We start from the raw sequence: 17,508 nt of genomic DNA, 5'->3' as shown, positions 1-17,508 counted from the left end.
CACCCCCGGCGCTGGCAGCTGGTCATGCCCGAGAAGTATCGAAAGGCTGTGCTTCAGGCTCTACATGATGATTCCGGGCACTTAGGGGTAGAGAAGACCTATGGATTAGTCAAGGACCGGTTTTACTGGCCCCGGATGAGGGGGGAGGTGGAAGAATACTGTAAGACCGGTAGCCGTTGCGTCAGGAGGAAGACCTTGCCTGCGCAGGCGGCTCCGTTATCCCACTTGCAGAGTGCAGGACCCATGGACCTGGTGTGTATGGATTTCCTGTCTATTGAGCCGGACACCAGCAATACCGCGAATGTTTTGGTCCTCACGGATCACTACACTAGATATGCGCAGGCTTTTCCTACTAAGGATCAGAAAGCGACTACAGTGGCGAAGGTGTTATGGGAGAAGTACTTTGTTCATTATGGCCTTCCCCGGCGGATCCACAGTGATCAGGGACGGGACTTCGAGAGCAGGCTTATCCATGAATTGCTGGATATGCTTGGGGTTCAAAAGTCCAGAACCACCCCCTATCACCCGCAGGGTGATCCTCAGCCCGAGAGGTTTAACCGGACCCTGCTGGACATGCTCGGCACCTTGGAGATTGGACGGAAGAGTAAGTGGAGTCAGCACATCGCCCATTTGGTTCATTGTTACAATTGTACTCGCAATGATGCTACGGGGTACTCGCCCTACTATCTGATGTTCGGACGGGAAGCGAGGTTGCCCATTGATCTGTGTTTTGGGACTGAAGCGGGGGAAATACCTTCGAAGCCATGTCTGAAGTACGTGTCCGATATGAGGAGAGCGTTGAAAAGGGCGTACGAGTTGGCTGAGGCGGCAGCCACCAAGCAGAACCAGCGGAATAAAAGGAGGTATGATCAGAAGGTAAAGTTCGTCCAGCTATTGCCGGGAGACCGCGTCCTTATCCGGAATTTAGGACTACAGGGTAAGCACAAGTTGGCGGACCGTTGGGCAGCCACCCCATATGTGGTGGAGAGTCAGATGCCGAATCTCCCGGTTTACCGGGTGAGACCTGAGGGCGGGCAGGGGCCTGTCAAGGTACTCCATCGGAACCACCTGTTGCCTCTGGGTCGAGAGGTGAAGATGGACCCAGAGTCCGAATGGGAGTTTACTCCTAGTACGAGGACTCTACGAGGGCGCGGGGCGCGGGAAGAGGCCGCTGCGAAGAAAACGGGGCCGGTCCCCACCTCGAGAAGGGATACGTCATCGGAAGATGATGATTCGGACGTGTGGTACCTGCTTCCGTTCGCTGATTCCCCGGTGCCAGGAGAAGAGACTCTTGGCCCTTCCATCACTGAGTCAGGGGGACCGAGGGAGGGTGTTGCAGAGCTGCCTGTATTACAGCCGGCATTGGGGGAGGAGAGGGTGGAGGCAGAACCCGAGCCAGAGGGCTCACCGGGGCAGAGGGATCCCGGTGAAGGGGAAGGTCCGACAGATGGGCTCGAGGGGTCACCTGGGGTGTCTGAACAGGGAGAGTCCACAGAGGAAGTCCTGAGGCCTCAGAGGAGTAGGCATCCCCCGGAAAGACTCACTTATATAGCGCCGGGAGAGCAGGGTGTGATCTCTACTGCCCTGCAAAGTTATGTCACTGCTTTACGCACCTGGGTTGGGTTTTGTGTTTTACAAGGAGTACTAGTGAATTCTGTTAACGTCATGAGGGCATGACTTTTTTAGGTGGGGGGAGAGTGTACGGGGTCTTTCGTTTGTTACATTTAAAATGGCGATTTTTGTTATGTTAATCTGTGGAATGCGGCTTTGTTGTGTTTTAACGCTGCAGAGAGTTTGCGCTAGCAGTTTATTGTGGTTTAGAGGGTGATAAGAGGGTGCTATTAGCCAATGGGTGGTTATGTATCGTTTTGTTTTCGGATGCCATGCTGTATGATATGACTGTGGACTGAGTTTTGGCGGGGAGTCGGGAGGAGAGACGAGGAGGACGGCGGACGTGCGGAGAGGCTCCGGTCGATCACTTCGGGTGGTCCCGAGCCGTGGGTCGACGGAATTCGGGTGGTCGTCTGACGTCGAACTTGAGCTCCAACGGTAGCGCGCGAAGAACTTGGACTTTGAATAAGTGTTGGCGCCTTTTTTTTTCATTACTTTCCTCTCTGTATCAAATGTATATTAATGCCCTAGAATTAGTAATATCTATAAAGTGTATGTGTTAAAATTTACTGGGTGTGCTGGCTGATGATTGATGTTTGTGATTGATTCGGGCGACGATTGACCCTGAGGGGACTGCTGAAGCAGGTGCTGGGCGGGATTTCCCCTAGACATACACGAGCCAAAATAACGGAACGTTACATTTAAAAATTTTATTTTTTGTTTAGCTGTCATTTCTGGGGCACCCTTATGCATTTCATGATACTTTTGAAACTATATGTGCCAGTCCACAAATATTTTAAAATGGACTACTAAAGGAAACCATTAAACTGGAAGCTTCAGATAGAAATTCACAATCAAATAGCTGCTTGACAGACTTTGCTCAAGATGATTACAGTTTAAATATTGTAAGATAGAAGTTTCTGTTTAAAATAAATGATATCAGTTCTTGTTTGTCAACTCAAGCTTCATGATATTTGAAAGTACAGGGTGATGTGCATATTCCTTGATGTAAAACAATTTTGCAGTTAATAGATGTAGAAATTTTGAAAGCATTAGATTTATGGCACACTTTTTAATGGTTAGATCTAATATTTTTAAAGATATTTAATGTAATTTTAAACTTTTTGAAGTCAATACATTTTGATAATTTTATTGATGTGACTGGAGATGTTCATAGGAATACTCCCTTTATTCAAAAAAGTTTTATGTCTAAGAAATTAATGTATACATAATATAGTTTTCGCTAGTCTACTAAAGGATTTTATAAATTTCCAAAGACATTCCTGGATCAAGGACCTAACATTTTGGCATTTCCAGTTGAATAGTTCTGCGTAGCTAAAGTAGCAGTATTAGCATTGCTCTTCAATTAAAACTCAATATCTATGACTAATTTTGTATTAACTTTCCTTATCTTGTGTATAGATTTTTTATAAAGCTACATAATCGCATAGGAAGTCAATTTTTAAATATTCTTATTTGGAAACTAGCCAGAGTCTGCCACAACTGGCTCTGAGCCACATTACCATGCATGGGAATTTAGTGCAAGCAGAACTTGAAGCCTATCATCCCAAATCCTCTTTGAGTTATCACTCAATGCTAGACCATGGCTGCCTCTAAGATTCTTTCATTTTCTTACCCATAAATGTTCCTCGATAATTATTCTATTTCAACTTTAAACAATGTGTACCATCATTCAGTATTCATCTTCTGCTCCATCACCTACCCTTTGAACAGTACTTGCCATGCTTCCATTGCTTTGTCACCAAATTCCATTGAATCATTCTCTTCCGAAATGTAGGAAGCCATCAGACATTCTTGTTTGATTTAAATTTTGACTGGCTCATCAATACTATCAAAACATTAATTTCCAGCCTAATTAAATCACCGGGAAAGCAGTTCCTGAGTTTTGGATTTTCCTTTCTCTCCATCTGTTTTTGCTGTTTCCTTTCTCACTCCTCCCGTGCCCCTACTCGCTGCCTGTTTTCTCCTCTTCACCCCTTGCCCATTGTACTTGGTGTCTTACCAGACTAAGCTTCTATATATTGTGCTGTGTAATTTAAGCACGTGATAGACAGAATTCAAAGCTGTTCATTTACGATTTTATGAGAAAGCATGGAATGTTCCTGGTATACAATGTGATATAAAGAATAATTATTACAGTCCTGCTGTCCTGTACTTTCAATTCACTCATTTTTCTGTAATGTCCACATCTGTTTTAAGGTGTACCATCTGATACAATTTTACAAGAAGATCTTGTGTACTAAAAAAGTTCTTGTTAATGACTAAAGTTCCATGAACTGCAGTACGCTGGGAAATTTGCCAAACTGGTTTTCAGCTTTTAAATGTTAGTATGCTACAAAACAAGTCTCTCTGACTGTACTAAGTGGAGCCCCAGGAGCACCAGGCCATTGTCTCCCACACCATCACCAACTTTATCTGCTCAGGGGATCTCCCATTCACTGCTACCAACCTTATAGTTCCCACACCCCGCACTTCCGGTTTCCACCTCCTACCCAAGATCCACAAACCTGCCTGTCCAGGTAGACCCATTGTCTCAGCTTGCTCCTGCCCCACCGTACTCATTTCTGTATACCTCAACACTGTTTTATCCCCCCTTGTTCAATCCCTTCCTACCTATGTCCGTGACACTTTTCACACTCTGAATTTTTTCAATGATTTTGTTCCCTGGCCCCCACCGCTTTATTTTCATCATGGATGTCCAGTCCCTATATACTTCCATCCCCCACCAGGAAGGTCTCAAAGCTGGCCACTTCTTTTTAGATTCCAGACCTAACCAGTTCCCCTCTACCACCACTCTGCTCTGTCTAGCGGAATTTGTCCTTACTCTTAATAATTTCTCCTTTGGCTCCTCCCACTTCCTCCAAACTAAAGGTGTAGTCATGGGCACCCGTATGGGTCCCAGCTATGCCTGCCTTTTTGTTGGCTTTGTGGAACAATCCATGTTCCAAGCCTATACTGGTATCTGTCCCCCACTTTTCCTTCGCTACATCGACAACTGCATTGGCGCTGCTTCCTGCACGCATGTTGAGCTCGTTGACTTCATTAACTTTGCCTCCAACTTTCATCCTGTCCTCAAGTTTACCTGGTCCATTTCCGACACCTCCCTCACCTTTCTCGATTTTTCTGTCTCTATCTCCGGAGACAGCTTATCTACTGATGTCTACTATAAGCCTACGGACTCTCACAGCTACCTGGACTATTCCTCTTCTCACCCTGTCTCTTGCAAAAATGCCATCCCCTTCTCCCAATTCCTCTGTCTCTGCCGCATCTGCTCTCAGGATGAGGCTTTTCATTCCAGAACGAAGGAGATGTCTTCCTTTTTTAAAGAAAGGGGCTTCCCTTCCTCCACCATCAACTCTGCTCTCAAATGCATCTCCCCCATTTCACACACATCTGCTCTCACTCCATCCTCCCGCCACCCCACTAGGAATAGGGTTCCCCTTGTCCTCACCTACCACCCCACCAGCCTCCGGGTCCAACATATACTTCTCCGTAACTTCCGCCACCTCCAATGGGATCCCACCACTAAGCACATCCTTCCCTCCCCCCCCCCCACTGCTTTCCGCAGGGTTCACTCCCTACACGACTCCCTTGTCCATTCGTCCCCCCCATCCCTCCCCACTGATCTCCCTCCTGGCACTTATCCTTGTAAGTGGAACAAGTGCTACACATGCCTTTACACTTCCTCCCTCACTACCATTCAGGGCCCCAGACAGTCCTTCCAGATGAGGTGACACTTCACCTGTGAGTTGGCTGGGGTGATATACTGTGTCCGGTGCTCCCGATGTGGCCTTCTATATATTGGCGAGACCCGACGCAGGCTGGGAGATCATTTCGCTGAACGCCTACGCTCTGTCCACCAGAGAAAGCAGGATCTTCTAGTCGCCACACATTTTAATTCCACGTCCCATTCCCATTCTGATATGTCTATCCACAGCGTCCTCTACTGTCAAGGTGAAGCCACACTCAGGGTGGAGAAACAATACCTTATATTCCATCTGGGTAGCCTCCAACCTGATGTCATGAACACTGACTTATTTAACTTCTGTTAATGCCCCACCTCCCCTTCGTACCCCAACCGTTATTTATTTATTTATTTATTTATTTGTTCTCCCCCTCTCTCCCCCCCCCCAACTTTTCTCCCTCTGTCCCTCTCACTATACTCCTTGTCCATCCTCTGGATTCCCCCCCCCCCCCTTTCTTTCTCCCTAGGCCTCCCATCCCATGATCCTCTCATATCCCTTTTGCCTATCACCTGTCCAGCTCTTGGCTCCATCCCTCCCCCTCCTGTCTTCTCCTATCATTTTGGATCTCCCCCTCTGCCTTCCACTTTCAAATCTCTTACTATCTGTTCTTTCAGTCAGTCCTGATGAAGGGTCTCAGCCCGAAACGTTGACTGTACCTCTTCCTATAGATGCTGCCTGGTCTGCTGCATTCACCAGCAATTTTTATGTGTGTTGCTTGAAACTCCAGCATCTGCAGATTTTCTGGTGTTTGCATCTCTGACAGTAGAGTATATTTGTATGGATTTCTGCCTGAGCATGCAGAATTACATCGTGGCTGACATTATGTTCTACAGGTGATAGCATGACCACAGTCTACCAATTTACACTGCAGATGTAGGTTCAAGGATACTTAACTGCTTTATAAATGAAAACATTTATTTTATGAGGCAAGTAAAACTGTGGGTTGTTTTGCTGCATGTTGAAGGATACTGTACAGATCATTAATCTCATCTGAAGTGGTTTTGTTTGTTTTGTTTTTGTCATAGCACCTGCTCCAGAGAGTGAAGAATCAAAACCTCAAAGAAAGCCAATGACGTATGATGAATTGAGAAACAAAAATAGGGAGCAATATGAAGTTACGATTACACAAAAGGCAGAGTCTCTGCACAAACCAACTCCACAGAGAATATCTGGCAACAAAGGTGCTCAGTTATGTATTTATTTTGAGGGCGAATGGGAAGGCCATATTTCTTTTCCCCATGATGCTTTTTCTTTAGAAAGATAGCGCAGAATCGACCCTTCGGGTCTAACGCACTGTGCCTTCCAGCAACCCACCTATTTAACCCTAGCCTAATCACCGGACAACTTGCATTAACCAATTAACCTACTAACAGGTACATCTTTGAACTGTGGGTGGAAACCGGAGCACCTGGAGGAAACCCACGCGGTCACAGGGAGAACATACAAACTCCTTACAGCCGGTACCGGAATTGAACTCTGAACTCCATGCCAAGCTGTAATCATGTCGTGCTAACCATTGTGCTACTGTGGCACCCTACAACAACAACATCCTTATAGACTGCGCTGGAATTGAACTGTGATCTCCAACCCCCCAAGCTGTAATAGCATCACTCTAACCACTGTGCTCCTGTGGCACCCTCACATGAAAGCTAGGTTTCTTATGATGGTGGCAACCCAATAATTGTTTGATTGAGAATTACCTAAATATGTACAAAACCCATTTCCAGAAAAGTTAGGATATTTTCCAAAATGCAATAAAAACAAAAATCTGTGATATGTTAATTCATGTGAATCTTTATTTAACTGACAAAAGTACAAAGAAAAGATTTTCAATAGTTTTACTGACCAACTTAATAGTAGTTTGTAAACATACACAAATTTAGAATTTGATGGCTGCTACACACTCAACAAAAGTTGGGCTAGAGTTAAAATAAGATTGAAAACTGCACAGAATATTCAAGTAACGCCGGTTTGGAAGACTCCACATTAAGCGGGCTAATTGGTAGCAGGTGGTATCATGACTGGGTATAAAGTAGCGTCTATCAATGGCTCAGTCTTTGCAAGCAAGGATGGGTCGTGGCTCACTCCTATATGCCAAAATTCGTGAGAGTATTGTTAGTCAGTTCAAAAGGAACATTTCTCAACGCAAGATTGCAGAGAATTTAGGTCTTTCAACATCTACAGTACATAATATTGTGAAAAGATTCAGAGAATTCAGAGACATCTCAGTGCGTAAAGGGCAAGGTCGAAAACCACTGTTGAATGCGCGTGATCTTCGAGCCCTCAGGCGGCACTGTCTAAGAAACCGTCATGCTACTGTGACAATTATAGCCACCTGGGCTCGAGGGTACTTCGGAAAACCATTGTCACTCAACACAATCCGTCGCTGCATCCAGAAATGCAACTTGAAACTGTATTACGCAAGGAGGAAGCCATACATCAACTGTATGCAGAAACGCTGGCAAGTTCTCTGGGCCCGAGCTCATCTCAGATGGACCGAAAGACTGTGGAACCGTGTGCTGTGGTCAGATGAGTCCACATTTCAGCTAGTTTTTGGAAAAAACAGGCGTCGAGTTCTCCATGCCAAAGATGAAAACGACCATCCAGATTGTTATCAGCGAAAGGTGCAGAAGCCAGCATCTGTGATGGTATGGGGGTGCATCAGTGCCCACGGCATGGGTGAGTTGCATGTATGTGAAGGTACCATTGACTCTGAAAATGAATGGAGCATCATGAAGAGGAGAATCAGACAACAGAGACCACAGACTGTTGAGCAGCTGAAGTCTTATATCAAGCAAGAATGGACAAAATTTCCAATTACAAATCTACTACAATTAGTATCCTCAGTTCCAAAACAATTAAAAAATGTTATAAAAAGAAAAGGTGATGTAACACAATGGTAAACATGCCTCTGTCCCAACTTTTGTTGAGAGTGTTGCAGCCATCAAATTCTAAATTTGTGTATGTTTACAAAATACAATTAAGTTGGTCAGTAAAACTATTGAAAATCTTTTCTTTGTACTTTTGTCAGTTAAATAAAGGTTCACGTGAATTAACATATCACAGATTTTTGTTTTTATTGCATTTTGGAAAATATCCCAACTTTTCTGCAAATGGGGTTTGTACAAATGATATGTTCCAAATTGGAATGATAAGTACTACGGAGATTTAAGATTTCTTTTAATTAGTTTAAACAAATTGTTTGAATTTTGGTTGGGGTATGATGTAATCATTTGGTAATATATCCACTTCCAAAGTGACTTGTGATGTTCCCATTTGTTGCTATTATGGGAGCTGTTATCGAAGTAGTCCAGCAAGTAATGACAGCGTATTTAGGAATATGGTACACACTGCTAATACGGTGTGCCAGTGGAGGATGGATTACCAATCAAATCGGGTTATTTTGTCCTGGATGATGAAAACTATTTGGGAGTTAACAGAGTTCTGCTTAACCAATCGAGTAGAGAATATGCTATCACATTCCTGACTTGTCTTGTTTAGTTGTTTGAAAGATTTTACATTGTCAGGTGAGTTACTCATCATTGGATACTCATGAGGATCTGTAGCTGAGTACAAACATAGTTTTTACGTACAGGTTAATTTTATCATTTATCTTGCGATGCCTCAGAAAGGCGCAGCCATCATTTAGGACCCCCCTTCACTCAGAACATGCCTCCTTCTGATTGCTAACATCAAGGAGGAGAGGCAGGAACCTGAAAACACACTCTCAACACTTTCTCCCTTCTGCCGTCCGATTTCTGAATGGCCCACTATTTTTGATTTCTCTCTTTTTGCACTATTTATTTAATTTTTCTATATATATTTTGTAATTTATGGTTTTTTTATTTAATGCACTGTACTGCTGACAACAAATTTCATGACATATGATATTAGTGATATCATGATGCCAGTGATATAATCTGCTTCTTGTCCTGATTCTAATCAGTGTTTTGATTGTCTTTCCTCATAGCAAAAACCAACAAATATGGAGATGCCTGGGACGAATAAGAAATACAGCAACAACAATAAGCTTGTAATAAACCCATAAGTATTTATTATCACCATACTCTTCAGCATTATTTAATCTGGAAAGCTGGACTCATACTCTACAGATGAGATGACAAAAATTACGATATACATTATACTGGAATCCACTTCGCCTGTCACTGATAGTAAATCTAAGCTGGTAATGCCAGTCAAGGACTTGTCTATTCTGTTTCTTGTTATGAGAATTATGACTTGTAGAATTGCCACAAATATTCTTGTTAACACATGCAATCATTTCTCAATGAAATTGTTTTCCACAGGAAAAATACTCACAAAATAAAATATTCCTTTAGCTTAAAGCTGCAATGAACAACCTTAATATAAATGATTATTTACTATGGTTTCTGAAAAATGTTGCTGTTGTTCATCAAATTAAACCAAAATAGTGGACTATACTAAAATGATAGTTTCCATTGTTTATTATATCCATAACTGACTACAGAAGCTTTTGTGTGTCTTGCACAGTTTTCTAATTTGATGAATAGCCATGGGATCTCCTTTATCTCCCATTCTATGCAATTTATTCATGGACAGTTTTGAAACAAAGCCTTGGCTATAACAACTGAAAAGGCAGACTTATGGTGTCCAGTTAAAAGCAAAAAGTGAGGACACAATTAGAAAAGGGCTAAGAAGCACCTAAAAAGGTAAACGGACTGAAAGTGGCACCTAGAAGACCTAACAAACTGTGTCAGGGAGTTGTATACTCCATACCTCTAAAATCATGCTAAATTGGTGATACTGGAAGGACATTGAAGAGCAGGATAGCGGAACATAAGAGTGCCTTAAAAAACTTGAGAGTAGAATGAAGTGGGATCGCTGAACACTGCCTGTCATGCTTATGTAGACCAAGGTTTGATGAGGCCAACATCCTTGGCAAAGAAGAGAATGTCTACAAGAGAAAGACTGGAGAATCACTAGAGATGGAGCATGTGGGGGGACCTAAATGTGGGTTCTAAGAGTGTAGAGATAGCTCCAGTCTGAGACCACACATTCCTGAAGATGGTTTGGCCTAAAAAATTGACCAATCCAAACAAGGCCGATTCAAATTAACCAGTCAAGAATAGACAATTCAGTATATTGAGCATTTAGCCCCACTCATTGCCCTGCTCACACGAGAGGGTATATAAGGAGGTGTCTCTAGGGGGACGTCATTTGACTAATTTGTGCCTAAGGAAGATAGTCAGATTTACCATTGAAACTTTGTAATCAGTATCTGTAAAAATGTGACTGTTAAGACTAAAGGATAGTATGGATAGATTTTATTATATTCATGACAGTGTAACTACTGATGTAACTATACATTTGAGTCTTACAAACAATTAAATGTCTCGTGCTATTTCTGTCATATTTACTGAACGTAGTAGTGTTCTTTCATTCAGTCTATGCAAATTTTTACTTCATAATTAGCTGGAAGAACTATATTTGCAGAAAGAATGAAGTTAGGATATTTAGGGAGTGGGATGTAACAAATTAACAATGGTACTTAATGGGCCATTAAGTGCATTAACAATTTGTTATGAATACATATGAGGGGAAAAAAGTTAGCTTCTGACTTAAGAAGTTCTCAGTTCTGATGAAAGACCATCAGAATGAAAATTTAATCTTATTTCTATCACTACAGATGCTGGAATTACTCTGCAGGCTATGCAGTATTTTCTGTCTGCCCTCCAATGACCAGCTTTCCAATGAAAATGCAATTGCAATTGTTAAGTATCTCAAAACAAAGTTTTATGTATCTGCTATGATTTTTCTTTTGAAACCTGAGAGCCACTGGTGAGGCTTCTGTTGAAGTCCTTCATTAATTACCTTTGAGTAACTGCAGTCTGAGTCACAGCAGTTCTTTCTGGTGATGGTATTCTCGTAATGTTGTAAGATGGGAACTCTCATTGTTTAGACCCAGTAACTACAATGGTTATTGATATGTTTACATGTTAAGGTGAAGACGACAAAGAATGGTAGGGTGAAGGAACCATGGGTGACAAGTGAGGTGGAAAATCTAGTCAGGTGGAAGAAGGCAGATACATGAGGTTTAGGAAGCAAGGATCAGATGGGTCTATTGAGGAATATAGGGTAGCAAGAAAGGAGCTTAAGGGGTTGAGGAGAGCAAGAAGGGGGCATGAGAAGGCCTTGGCGAATAGGGTAAAGGAAACCCCCCAAGGGATTCTTCAATTATGTGAAGAACAAAAGGATGACGGGAGTGAAGGTAGGACTGATTAGAGATAAAGGTGGGAAGATGTGCCTGGAGGCTGTGGAAGTGAGCGAGGTCCTCAATGAATACTTCTCTTCGGTATTCACCAATGAGAGGGAACTTGATGACAGTGAGGACAATATGAGTTGATGTTCTGGAGCATGTTGATATTAAGGGAGGGGAGGTATTGGAGTTATTAAAATACATTAGGACGAATAAGTCCCTGGGGCCTGATGGAATATTCCCCAGGCTGCTCCACGAGGCGAGGGAAGAGATTGATGAGCCTCTGAGTAGGATCTTTATGTCCTCGTTATCTACGGGAATGGTACCAGAGGATTGGAGGGAGGCGAATGTTGTCCCCTTGTTCAAAAAAAGGTAGTAAGGATAGTCCGGGTAATTATAGTCCAGTGAGCCTTATGTCTGTGGTGGGAAAGCTGTTGGAAAAGATTCTTAGAGATAGGATCTATGGGCATTTAGAGAATCATGGTCTGATCAGGGACAGTCAGCATGGCTTTGTGAAGGGCGGATCGTGTCGACCAAGCCCGATAGAGTTCTTCGAGGAGGTGACCAGGCATATAGATGAGGGTAGTGCAGTGGATGTGATCTATATGGATTTTAGTAAGGCATTTGACAAGGTTCCACACGGTAGGCTTATTCAGAAAGTTAGAAGGCATGGGATCCAGGGAAGTTTGGCCAGGTGGATTCAGAATTGGCTTGCCTGCAGAAGGCAGAGGGTCGTGGTGGAGGGAGTACATACGGATTGGAGGGTTGTGACTAGTGGTGTCCCACAAGGATCTGTTCTGGGACCCCTATTTCTCATGATTTTTATTAATGACCTGGATGTGGGGGTAGAAGGGTGGGTTGGCAAGTTTGCAGATGACACAAAGGTTGGTGGTGGTGTAGATAGTGTAGAGGATTGTCAAAGACTGCAGAGAGACATTGATAGGTTGCAGAAGTGGTAGATGGAGTTCAACCCGGAGAAGTATGAGGTGGTACGCTTTGGAAGGACAAACTCCAAGGCAGAGTACAAAGTAAATGGCAGGATACTTGGTAGTGTGGAGGAGCAGAGGGATCTGGGGGTACATGTCCACAGATCCCAGAAAGTTGCCTCACAGGTAGATAGGGTAGTTAAAAAAGCTTATGGGGTGTTAGCTTCTATAAGTCGGGGGATGGAGTTTAAGAGTCGCGAGGTAATGATGCAGCTCTATAAAACTCTGGTTAGGCCACACTTGGAGTACTGTGTCCAGTTCTGGTCACCTCACTATAGGAAGGATATGGAAGCATTGGAAAGGGTACAGAGGAGATTTACCAGGATGCTGCCTGGTATAGAGAGTATGCATTATGATCAGAAATTAAAGGAGCTAAGGCTTTACTCTTTGGAGAAAAGGAGGATGAGAGGAGACATGATAGAGGTAGACAAGATATTAAGAGGAGTAGATAGAGTGGATAGCTAGCGCCTCTTCCCCAGGGCACCACTGCTCAATACAAGAGGACATGGCTTTAAGGTAAGGGGAGGGAAGATCAAGGGGGATATTAGAGCAGGGGTCCCCAACCTTTTTTGCACGGCGGACCGGTTTAGTATTGACAATATTCTTGCGGACCGGCCGACCCGGGGGAGGGGGGGGGCATTCAAGTAGGGTTAAACTCACCTCAACATGTCTTTTACAGTTAGGGTTGCCAACTTTCTCACTCCCAAATAAAGGACAAAAGTAGCAGTCAAATCCCGGGACACTTTACCCCAGAAAAGACTACCATGACCATGAAGCCTTGCGCGGGCACCTGTGTGCGCATGTGTGTACGTGCCGATTTTTTTCTCACAAATAGGTTTTGTCTTCATCTTCCCGACTATACTGTACATACATTATTTCTACTTTATATAGGGTGTGCATTTATCATATCATTCCTTCTTTTACTATATGTTAGAGTTATTTTCGGATTTATGTATTATTTGGTATGATTTGGTAGGTTATTTTTTGGGTCTGGGAACGCTCAAAAATTTTTCCCATATAAATTAATGGTAATTGCTTCTTCGCTTCACCCCATTTCGGCACGAAAGGTTTCATAGGAACACTCTACCTTAGCGGGGGAAATACGGGAGAAGGGTGATCCCTTATGGGACAAACCAATTTAGCCCGATATACGGGACGTCCCGGCAAATACGGGGCAGTTAGCAACCCTATGTTAAAGTTCGGTGCGTGACAGGGAATGAGGAAAGATGCAGCTGACTCGTATCGTTTCCTTGCGGCCTGGTAGCATATGCTTTGCGGCCCGATGGTTGGGGACCGCTGTTTTAGAGGAAGGTTTTTTACTCAAGAGAGTGGTTGGTGCATGGAATACACTGCCTGAGTCAGTGGTGGAGGCAGATACACTAGTGAAATTTAAGAGACTACTAGACAGGTATACGGAGGAATTTAAGGTGGGGGGTTATATGGGAGGCAGGGTTTGAGGGTCGGCACAACAATGTAGGCGGAAGGACCTGTACTGTGCTGTACTATTCTATGTTAGATGTAAGATGGTATGCAGCTTGGAGAGGAACCCGCAGATGATGAAATTCCCATTGCCCAGCTCCATGATAGTACAAACTATGGGTATGAAAATTATTGTCGGTCTACCTGGTAAGTAGCAGAACGCATTTTGTATACAACACATGTAGCCTAATGCCATATACGGAGAAGAATAAACAGTTAATGTTTCAAGCTGAGATCCTTTATCAGAACTCAATTTATGTCAGTGCATTACCCCCAATTCAATAGATTCTAAACTTGCTGATCAACTAATTATGCAAACAACATTATGCAAACTAATTATGCAGGAGTTTTTGGAATTCCTTAAAATCCAAATGCATCATATTAGCTGGTTCCCCCTTCACTATTCTGCTAGCTGCATTGTCAAAAAATTCCAACAGATCACAAGCATGACTTTCCTGTCATTAATTGTTGGCTCTACTGAATCCTATTATGTTGTTCAAGGTGTTTCATTATTTATCTTGTATCGATTAAAATGTTTTCCCTAACAGTACTGTTTGGTTAAGAGGTCAATAGTTCGCTGTTTTCTCTATCTATGCTTTCTTAAATAGTGGTGTTGTAGCGGTATGCTACACACAGCGCTAGAATAACGACACGTAGTCGGTGAGTTGTAGTTGCAAAAAAAGAGGTTTATTCAAACTTTGCGGCCTCCTTTAAAGCCTTCCCGTTCCCGCCCTCCCCGGGTGGGACTGCTGTGGGGAATGCATATTCCCAGACCCTTCCCACGCTCAAGTTTTCCCCCCTGCTGGTGAAGATGGCCTGGCGCCTTTTTGGGGGCCGGCCCTCTGCCTGCGCGCGCTGTTTTGTGAGCCGGTTCGAGTGCGCTGGAAAGTGGGTCGCCACAGTGTTATATTTGCTATCCTCAAACCACAAGGACAATTCCAGAATCCATAGAATTCGATGCTCATGATGTAGGGTCCTTTGTTTTCAAGATTAAAAGGGTGACAGCTTTATGGAACACCTCTTCCCAGTACACCTTCGCACATGATTACCAGTCATTTAAATTCCTTGGCATTCGTATATCAGAGAATCTGTCTTGGGTTCAGCACATAGGTATAATCACGAAGTTCAAAGTAAATATTATTGAAGTACCTATATGTCACCACATATAACCCTGAGATTCATTTTCCTGTGGGCATCCTCAGCAAATCTGTAGAATAGTAACTGTAATAGGATCAATGAAAGGTCAACCAGAGTGCAGAAGACAACAAACTATGCAAGTGCAAATGTAACTAAATAGCAATGAATAATGCAAACATAAGATAGAGTCCTTAAAGTGAGATCATTGGTTGTGGGAACATTTCAACCATGGGGCAAGTGAGTGCAGCCATTCCTTTTTATCCAAAAGCCTGATGGCTGAGGGGTAACAACTGATCTCGATCTTGGCACTTGTACCTTCTACCTGATGGCATCAGAGAGAAGAGAGCATGACCTGACTGGTGGAATCCCTGATGATGGATGCCGGTTTTGTATGACAGCATTTCATGCAGATGTTTTCAATGACTGGGGTGGGGGGGGGGAGCTTTACCTCACAATAGGTGAATCCATCACCTTTTGTGATCATACCTATGTGCTGGACTCAAGACGGATTCTCTGATATACGAATGCCAAGGAAATTAAATGACTGATAATCACGGGTGAAGGTGGACTGGGAAGAGTTGTTCCATCAAGCTGTCACCCAAGTCTTTTAATCTTGAAAACAAAGGACACAATGAATCCATCACCTTTTGTGAGGTTCCTTTTGTAGGAAGGCACAATGGTGCCTCTTCTTTCGTGGAAGTTTGTGTAGATTCAGTCTGTCATCAAAAACGTAGACTAACTGCTATAGATGCACAGTAGAGGGCAAACTAACTGATTGCATCATCACTTGGTATGGAAATACCAATGCTCGGGAATGGAAACATCTATAGAAGGTGGTAGATGCAGCGCAGTCCATCACAGGCAAAGCCCTCCCTTTCATTTAGTATATTTACCGCGAACGCTGCCACAAGAAAGTAGCATTGATCATCAAGGACCCCCATCATCCAGGCCATCTTCTCCTTGCTAATACCATTGGGCACAAGGTACAAAAGCCTTGTTATCCAGGTTCAGGAGCAGTAATTACCTGACAGCCATCAGGCTCCTGAACCAGCATGGATAACTTCACTCACCTCAATTCAACCTACAGATTCACTCTTTTTACAACTCATGTTTTTAGTATTTTTTTTAAAGCACAGTTTTTCATTTACACATTGGTTGTTTGTCAGTCTTTGTTTATGTATTGTTCATAAATTCAATTGTATTTCTTTAATTTACCTGTAATTGCCTACAAGAAAATGAATCTTGAGGTAGTATTCGGTAACGTATACATACTTTGATAATGAATTTTACTTTGACTTTCACAATGAATCCCAGCATGAGCTCGAAGAACAACATTACAAGAGCAATAAGTGGGGCAACTCCTTCATCTTCAGATTTGATTCTGATCTCCAGTGCTTTTAGGAGCTTTATGTTTGTGATGTGGTCATTAAAACTTTCCCTATCATCCCAAAAATGAACGTTAGGTTAATTAGCTACTGTTACTGTTATCAGTGTTTGTGAGAATAGTTTACAGGGAAATAAGTTAGTTATTGGGATTGCTCTAAGCCTGGCCTTAATAGGCTGTACTGGAGCCACGTGCATCGTATTTTGTATTGCACATTTATTATGGGTTTCAGTAATTTGTCATGTGGGATGAGAAGTGGTAGAAGTAAAGGAGTACAGTTACATATTCATGCTTTGTCTTAGTTTAGTTTGGGGGGGTGAACCGGGCTGATATTATTTTGTTCATTTCTTAATTACACTAATTTGAATGCTAATTACTCATTTCACTATATCACTAATTTAGTTGTATTTTTTTATCATTATAAAATTGTTCATCTTTGCTGGTTTCATAATAAAGGATTGAACATACTTTTTCGACTTGGAACTCAGTTACTTGGAAGTACGTCATACAGTGTCAATTCCTGTACAGAGTTTCTCAGCAGTTTTGGTTTGTTTTCAAGTAACCACTTTGTTTTGGTCAACAAAAAAATAGTCATGCCAAATAGACACCGGTCTATGGCAAAGGATTGCCTCGGACCTTTGGGCTAAAGTGGAGCAACTTGTGGTAGGATTATCTGCGACCTTTTATTGATTCATGCTGTGTATTTGTGGTTTGAACATGGTTTTCAATGGTCAGCACTGCCTGCCCATTAGGGACCATTCCTTGATTGCATGGTCTTTGCCAAAGGGTTTGTTGTTTTGTCGAACTGCTGAAATATTGTCCGGGTTGCCAACATTTGAGTTGAATGTTTAGTTTAAGCACTGTGGATGGGTGGACAGTTTGTTTGTTGCCCATGTTTACTCAATG

At 42.9% G+C, this 17,508-nt stretch overlaps 1 protein-coding gene across 1 annotated transcript in view; it reads left to right on the top strand.

Moving 5' to 3' along the window:
* ociad1 (OCIA domain containing 1) overlaps positions 1-10,770 on the top strand; it is a 31,877-nt gene extending 21,107 nt beyond the window's left edge. The window contains exons 7-8 of the mRNA XM_072252727.1: positions 6,404-6,559; positions 9,349-10,770. Coding sequence (XP_072108828.1) covers positions 6,404-6,559; positions 9,349-9,386 — 194 coding nt within the window. The 3' untranslated portion in view covers positions 9,387-10,770. The remainder of the gene's footprint in view (positions 1-6,403; positions 6,560-9,348) is intronic.
* Positions 10,771-17,508: the final 6,738 nt, after the last annotated feature.

This window comes from Mobula birostris, chromosome 3, assembly GCF_030028105.1.
Source record: "Mobula birostris isolate sMobBir1 chromosome 3, sMobBir1.hap1, whole genome shotgun sequence".
Taxonomy (NCBI): Eukaryota; Metazoa; Chordata; class Chondrichthyes; order Myliobatiformes; family Myliobatidae; genus Mobula; species Mobula birostris.
Note: the sequence above shows the minus strand (reverse complement) of the source record. Positions and strands in the feature narration are given on the sequence as shown.